The sequence below is a fragment of the Xenopus laevis genome, chromosome 4L, assembly GCF_017654675.1.
Source record: "Xenopus laevis strain J_2021 chromosome 4L, Xenopus_laevis_v10.1, whole genome shotgun sequence".
NCBI lineage: Eukaryota > Metazoa > Chordata > Amphibia > Anura > Pipidae > Xenopus > Xenopus laevis.
Genome location: NC_054377.1, coordinates 130,696,325 through 130,704,659, shown reverse-complemented (window position 1 = coordinate 130,704,659; position 8,335 = coordinate 130,696,325). Strand labels below are relative to the sequence as shown.

The following is an 8,335-nucleotide window of genomic DNA, read 5'->3' as shown; positions in this document are numbered from 1 at the left end:
GATTTACATGTAGAATTTGAGCCAGCACCCACAATAGTTCAAAAAATCCGGATCAGAGTGAGGCTGCCTACAAGTGATTTTGTATAGTGAATAAAGTACCCCCTCTTGTAAAATATAAGGATATTATAAGTTACCGAGGAGTTTCATGACCATATAAAAACACCGAACTTCTAATATCTTCATATTTTAGCAACTGGGGGTACTTTATTTATTATAATACACAAATTTCAGTGAGTGCCAATGATGTGCCAGAAATGACATCACAACTCACCGTTTATAACTGATGACATCAGAACTCACCGTTTATAAGGATATAATTTACAGAATATTTATGTCTTTTGTGTATTATATATATATATATATATATATATATATATATATATATATATATATATATATATATATATATATATATATATATATATATATATATAACAAACAAGGGAAAGTTGTGCTCACCACTAGTTTCCAAAATCCTTAGGCGGGGGTGCAATGAGGCTGTGACCACAAAATACATATAGACAAATACAAAATTCCTCTGCACTCAACCCATTATCAATATATTTATATATATAAATAAGATGTACCTTTCCCAGAAGCATTGCCTGTGCATATCCCTATAATTGATCTTGATAAAGGTCCATGGTGAGGACCGAAACATCGATCAAATAAAGGATTAACTTTTTTCACAATAAATCCTGATGTGCAGCAGCATTTTTCTTGAGTGAATATTGCATCCCTGTACTGCACCCAGGTATGTAATTCCTTATGTGTGTGCCCTAGCCTTCCATTGCGCATATATATATATATATATATATATATATATATATATATATATATATATATATATATATATATATATATATATATATATATATATATATATATATATATATATATATATATATATATATATATATATATATATATATATATAAATAAGAGGTACCTTTCCCAGAAGCATTGCCTGTGCATATCCCTATAATTACATTACCTGTGTCTCTACCAGCCTAATACTGGAGTCACTCCTGGCAATGGATCTGTTCAACTTGCCCCTGAGCAAACGTTGTCTCATTGAAAGGGGCGGGGCTTGGAGTACAGGTCGGATCTTGGGTCGGGGAGCGGTACCTCTAAAATACCTGACAGTTGTGACCACACCTGAGTATCTGCAGCCTGCATAGGATTACACAGCTGCATGACTCGCGTTATTATACATTTCATGTCCCCTTGAAAGTCCTGCCGAGTGCAGCAGAATAAATTTATCCCCTGGTTAAGTTTTATTATCTTTTTAGTTCACTAAATGGAAGAGATTGATTCTATTTGCTGTAGCGTTTCTGTGTCTTACAGCGCCATCTAGCGGCCACCGAATAGAACTGCCCAATTCATTCGCAATAAGTGTCTATTAATCGCAGGGAGACTTTTAGGCGACGGTCTCTCACTCTTTCCTACCAGCAAAGTGTCGACAGTGTCCCCTGGCCAGGCTAATGTTGGACTGTACTGGAGGACTGGGTGTCATTAGACTCTAGTGAGGAATCTCTCTCCAGACTGGGAGCAGCACTTGGGCTGCACGTGGGAGTCGCACAGGGAAGAAGCAGGTAGCAGCGATCCTCGTGCGTCAGAACAGGCAGAGAGCAGAGTTATTGAGAGTGGGAGACAAGATCCAGGAGTATTTGCCCAGGGAAATTGAGTTGGGAGCTGCATGTGGCGGGGGAGGTGACACTGAGTGCTCTGCTGGGATATAAATCCTACTGGGCTGAGGGACATGAACATTAAATCATTATTTTTGCCTCAGTTGGATGTGGCCCCGGGGGAGGGAGGAGCTGAGAGAGAAGACCACCTCTGCCTCCTCATGTTCAAGGGGAGCTCAGCTTTGATGAGAGAAGCCACAATTGCTCCACCACAAGCAGAGAGTTAATTACCGGGAGACTTTCCCCCTGGAGACTTTGTTGCAAAGGAACAGGATCTGGTCTCCAGGGAATGATACAATGTAACCAGACTCCAACCGTTTCCTCCAAGTCAGAGCTTCTTCTTCAGCGCTGGACATGGATCACGAGCCCTGCACCCAGCTCGCCTGTCCTGTTCTCCTGCTCAACGGCTCCTTTGGAAACTTCAGCCTGGAGAACAGGAGCAGTCCGACCAACACCACCAGGGACCCCCTGAAACGAAATGAAGACGTGGCCAAAGTGGAGGTGGCAGTTTTAGCCCTGATTTTAATCCTGGCCCTGGCCGGCAATATCTGTGTCCTGATAGCGATCCACATTAACAGGCACAAGCACTCTCGCATGTATTTCTTCATGAAGCACCTGAGCATCGCAGATCTGGTGGTTGCCCTGTTTCAGGTGTTGCCTCAGCTCATCTGGGACATCACTTTTAGGTTCTATGCTCCTGACTTTGTCTGCAGGATAGTTAAATACCTGCAGGTGGTGGGAATGTTTGCCTCTACCTACATGCTCCTGTTGATGTCCCTGGACAGGTGTTTGGCTATCTGTCAGCCCCTGAGGTCCCTCCACAGGAGGTCAGACTGTGTCTATGTGGTTCTCACATGGATTTTAAGTTTTCTTCTGAGTGTCCCTCAGATCCACATCTTCTCCCTTAAGGATGTAGGCAACAAGGTGTATGACTGCACTGCCGATTTCATCGAGCCTTGGGGGCTCAAAACCTATATCACCTGGATAACCATGACTGTGTACATCTTGCCCGTGATGATTCTCAGTGTTTGCTATGGCCTCATCAGCTTCAAGATCTGGCAGAATATACGGCTGAAGACCATGTGTGAGAGCAGCGTGAGACTGAGTTCCAACAAGAGGGCCACATTGTCTAGAGTCAGCAGTGTCAGGCTCATCTCCAAAGCAAAAATCAGGACAGTCAAGATGACCTTCATCATTGTGTTGGCTTATATCGTCTGCTGGACTCCCTTTTTCTTTGTCCAGATGTGGTCAGTGTGGGACCCTGATGCACCAAAAGAAGGTAAGGGTTCAACCAATCCACCTGGTCTTTCTAAATTACTAGGTCTCTGTCTCCTTTACCTTTATATAGATGTTTCCAGCCTTCTTCCTACTATTGTATTTGAACCCAGGTATAACTAGCAAGGGGGTTGCTGGCAGTTGTAGTACAGCTACAGATAGTCAGATTGCAGATTGTGTGCCTTGCACCATTGCACCCAGAACTACCAATGATTCTCCAGGGGCATTATAGAAAGCAAGCTGTTTATGACAGACCCTGGAGAAGTACAGACTGTAACTATGCCTCTTGGGAAGATGAGCTGTCAGTTTTTGTACTGTTTTGGGAGACTGAGTAAAGGGGAAGCCATTTAAAAAGCAAAATAGTGATTGCTGCATAACACAACTTGCCACAGTGTTCTGCCACAGCTGGATCCCAATGCATTTCTTAAATCACAGTGGTGGCAACTAATGACCACAATGCCTACATCTACAGTGATAAAGGGATGGGGTGACCATCATGTTATTAACTGTGTATGTCTCACTCATACCCTGTAATAAACTCAGAAGAGCTACAGGTACTCACCTTCCTCTGGATCCAGTAGGAGCTTCAGGTACTCGCCTTTCTCTGGATCCAGTAGGAGCTTCAGGTACTCACCTTCCTCTGGATCCAGTAGTAACTTGGGATACTCACCTTCCTCTGGATCCAGTAGGAACTTGGGATACTCACCTTCCTCTGGATCCAGTAGGAGCTTCAGGTACTCACCTTTCTCTGGATCCAGTAGGAGCTTCAGGTACTCACCTTTCTCTGGATCCAGTAGGAGCTTCAGGTACTCACCTTTCTCTGGATCCAGTAGCTGATTCAGGTACTCACCTTTCTCTGGATCCAGTAGGAGCTTCAGGTACTTACCTTCCTCTGTATCCAGCAGGAGCTTCAGGTACTCACCATCCTCTGGATCCAGTAGGAACTTCAGGTACTCACCTTTTTCTGGATCCAGTAGGAGCTTCAGGTATTCACCATCCTCTGGATCCAGTAGGAACTTCAGGTACTCACCTTTTTCTGGATCCAGTAGGAGCTTCAGATACTCAGCTTCCTCTGGATCCAAAAGGAGCTTCAGGTAATTACCTTCCTCTGGATCCAGTAGGAGCTTCAGATACTCACCTTCCTCTGGATCCAGTAGGAGCTCCAGATAATCACCTTCTTTTGGAGGATTGAGTATTATTAGTGTAAAGGGTTAAACATGGTGGTCAAAAGCCTTTTGATATGGATATGATTGTGAGAAAAATGTGCAGTGAGTCCCTGTAGGCTAATGATTAACAGCTATTTTCTCATGAGTAAGGCTCTGTTGCTAAGAATTTCACTACATTTTGGAGATTTTGGCACCAGCTAATCACAATGCTAAAATTCCTCATCAAATATTTAGCAAACAAATATAAACAGAGGGACAACTTAATGAAAGATTCCAGCTGTGCAGAGTAGGGCTGAGCAACCCACAGACCTGCAAGTGTTCTTCAGCTAATATCCCCAGCAACCCAGGCAGCCGGGAGCTGCAGTTCATCCAAACCCAGGAAACCCCCTCTGTGCTAAGGTAAAAATAAACAAAATAATAAGTCAAGATCTCGGCATTTACTGACCAAATCAGATATGTATAGAAATTATGAATACAAATGAAGTTAACATTTTTGGCACTATTTCATGCTGTTTATTTGCAGTGTCTTCCAACTGGACACATAAAGCTCCCCAGAGAGACAGCAAAAAAAATATGTTTCATGATTAGTGATCTTGAAGAGGTGCAGCTCCATGTAGCCAAATACATTTGTCCTAGCTGTCTGTTTCTTCTTTAGTCTCTTTTATGGCTGATCTGTGGCTATGGTTTGTCAGGGTAGAGCACTTCCAGATACTTTGGAAGCAAACCCCGTCCTCTAACTCACTAATATTTATCCAGGGCATCTCTCTCCCTGTCACAGCCGTTTGACCTGTTCTTTAATCTAACGAAGCACCGCAGTTCCTTTCCCGTTATAGTTACAGGCAGGGATACACGTCTCAGCAATAATTGTGTTAGCATTGGTTCTGATGGGAATCACAATTGGCATGAGAGCTAGCATTCCCGCTTAGAGAAATGCACATATTTATATTTATTTATGTCTGTTTCTGTAATCATGTGGTATAACATTCTAAAGTCCATTTCATGGAATACATTTCAAAGTAAAGTTCATATTCAGTCACTTAGTTATTCTGTACTATAACATCATTATTATTTTCTTTCTGACTTCAGTTAAACAAATTTATGTTACACATGGGATATCCCTCATTACAGATACATCATATCATGCCATTTATACTATTCATTAATTGTGTCGTTATCGTCTTTCTGACTCCAGTTAATCTTTTTTTTTCTTACAGTTGTGACGTCACTTATTATAGTACAAGTTCATATAAACAGGTTTATGTTACAGTTGTGACTTCCCTTATTACAGAACATCATATCACACCATTTATAATGTTCATTAATTGTGTTTTTATCGTCTTTCTGACTCTAGTTATTCTTTTTTTCTTATCATTGTGACGTCACTTATTATAGTACAAGTTCATATAAACAGTTTTATACAACATTTGTGACATCCCTTATTACAGTACATCATATCACACCATTTATACTGTTTATTAATTGTGTCATTTTCGTCTTTCTGACTTTAGTTAATCTTTTTTTCCTACCGTGGTGACATCACTTATTATAGTACAAGTTCATATAAACAAGTTTATGTTACAGTTGTGACATTACTTATTATGGTACCAGTTCATATTCTGTCAGTTAGTTATCCTGTACATCATCAGTGTCAATATCGCTTTTCTGACTTCAATCTTTTTTTTTATCTTACAGTTGTGACATCATTAATTATAGTATATGTTCGTATTCTGCCAGTTAGTAATACTGTACAATAATAATGTTATTATTTTCTTTCTGACTTAGTTAAACAGGTTTATGTTATAGTTGCAACATCACTCTTTTTTATCTCACACTTGTGACATCACTTATTATAGTACCAGTTCTTATAGCATTAGTTAGTTATACTGTATATTAATGGTGTCATTATTGTCTTAATGACTTCAGTTAATCTTTTTTTTTAATCTTACAGTTGTGATGTCACTTATACTGTACAATAATAATTGTATTATTTTCTCTGACTTCAGTTAAACAGGTTTGTGTAATTGCCAAAATGACAATTGTGACATTACTTACATAGTAATATTCCCCTATTTAAAAAATAAAGCCAAAGTCTCATGATATCACTTTCGTGAAGTAAATAAAGTAAGCCCAAATAGAATGTATTACAATGTAATGGAAGGCCAGAATTCTCATTTGCAGTCCTCTAGTTTAGGGACGCACCGAATCCAGGATTCGGCCAGGATTCAGCCTTTTTCAGCAGGATTCAGATTCGGCCGAATCCTTGTGCCTGGCTGAACCGAATCCTAATTTGCATATGGTGATTAGGGGTGGGTAGGGAAATCACGTGACTTTTCATCACAAAAGAAGATTCTTTTTCCACTTTTTTCTCTCCTGACCCTAATTTGCATATGCAAATTAAGAGTTGGATTTGGTACTCGCCCGCATCTTTCACCAAGGATTCGGGGATTCGCCAGAATCCCAAATAGTGGATTTGGTGCATTCCTACTCCAGTTATTATTGAATGCCAGAAGTGATCATCTAATCCCCAACCAGCATTTGGAGAGCAGTAAAGGTTAACTACAGCTAAAGAGCGTAAGGCTGAACCAGTGAGTGAATGACATGACTTGTGTGAAACCAGGAGATCTTGTGCTAACAGTATACCTATCATATTACTGATAAGCCTCTGTTTATTTCATCCAGAATTACCACTTCTATAAAGCAGGTCACTTGCCTGGCCCAGTACAAACAATATAAGCAAATGTGAAGATATTATAAAGGGCAGAATGCTGCTTGTTGAATTCTCAATCAAAAGGTGAAATCAAAAAACTGCACCTTGTTAGGATTATAGAATAGATGCTGGTGACACAACTCAACATCAAAGATACTGATACTTTCCATTTTTCAGGCTGTTGAACTGAGGATGTCACACCAAGTGAGCTGTGACTGATGTTCTTGGTACATAAAGCAACAGATAAACACAGGAGAGCTCCCTGTTAGTGTTCTCCTCCATCTGCATTATTTGGGCTGGGCACGGTTCAAATAATCTTCCTCTTCACAGTCAAAAGTTTGGCTTTCATATGATCTCCCTGTTTAGTGTCCTTCTCTGGAGACTTGTACTTTGCTTTACCGTTGACTGTCAGTGGGTGCTGGGAGTTGTAGCTAAGAGCTGCTGGGGGAGGGGGGTCACATACCTAATATGTTGAAAACATCTACCAACTGTTATAGGGTAATATAATAATAGCTGTTCCCAAGTTTTCCAACCCTAAGGATGCTCCAAATCCACTTTTTTGGATTCCGAACCGAATCCAAATCCTAATTTGCATATGCAAATTAGGGAATATGCAAGTTAGGGGCGGGAAATGAAGAAGTGGGAAAAAATTGGTTTACTTCCTTCCTTGTTTTGTGACGAAAAGTCACGTGAAATCCCGCCCTGCCCACAATTTGCCAATGTTAATTAGGATTCAGATTCGGTTTGGCCAGGCACAAGGATTCGGCCGAATCCTGCTGAAAAAAGACACATCCTGGCCGAATCCCGAACCAAATCCTGGATTCGGTGCATCCTTACCCTGCCCACAATTTGCCAATGTTAATTAGGATTCAGATTCAGTTTGGCCAGGCACAAGGATTCGGCCGAATCCTGCTGAAAAAAGCCAAATCCTGGCAGAATCCCGAACCAAATCCTGGATTCGGTGCATCCTTACATTATACACAGCAAATGGCTTCTCCATCCAGCTCAGAAGACACTGGAAATTTCATAGGGAGGAATATTCTCCTGGCTGTGGTTGATGGATTTAACAGGCAGGATTTTAAAGCTGGGATTTGGCAAAGTTGCCAAATGAGCTTTGGGCAAAAATGGGCTTTAGCCAACTAATGAATTTTAGTGCAATCCTGCGCAGACCTGTTGGGAGAGAATTACATCCATGGGACAATGTGGTCTTCAACCAGTGGGATTTTCGAACCTGCCAGTATATATATTCCCAGTTTTCAACCACATATTGGACCTATATACACGAGCCAATGCCAGAAGAATTGTAACAACAAAATTCAGCAGAAAGAGTTACCAGTGAGTTCTTTCATGGTTTTTGTATATGATTTTTACTCTGTGTGGAGTTTGATGACAAGGCAGCCTGTATTTTGATGTAGTGATGAAATGGCACAGCAGGTCTGCATCTTAACTAGACTTTATTTATTGAGCACTTACCCAAATATTGAATGTACTGAACACCA

The 8,335-nt window shown here is 40.8% G+C and overlaps 1 protein-coding gene across 1 annotated transcript in view; it reads left to right on the top strand.

Moving 5' to 3' along the window:
* Positions 1-1,141: 1,141 nt before the first annotated feature.
* Positions 1,142-8,335, top strand: part of oxtr.L (oxytocin receptor L homeolog) — a 44,295-nt gene continuing 37,101 nt past the window's right edge. Inside the window, exon 1 of the mRNA XM_018259030.2 lies at positions 1,142-2,967. Within this exon, the coding sequence (XP_018114519.1) occupies positions 2,043-2,967 (925 nt within the window). The 5' untranslated portion in view covers positions 1,142-2,042. The remainder of the gene's footprint in view (positions 2,968-8,335) is intronic.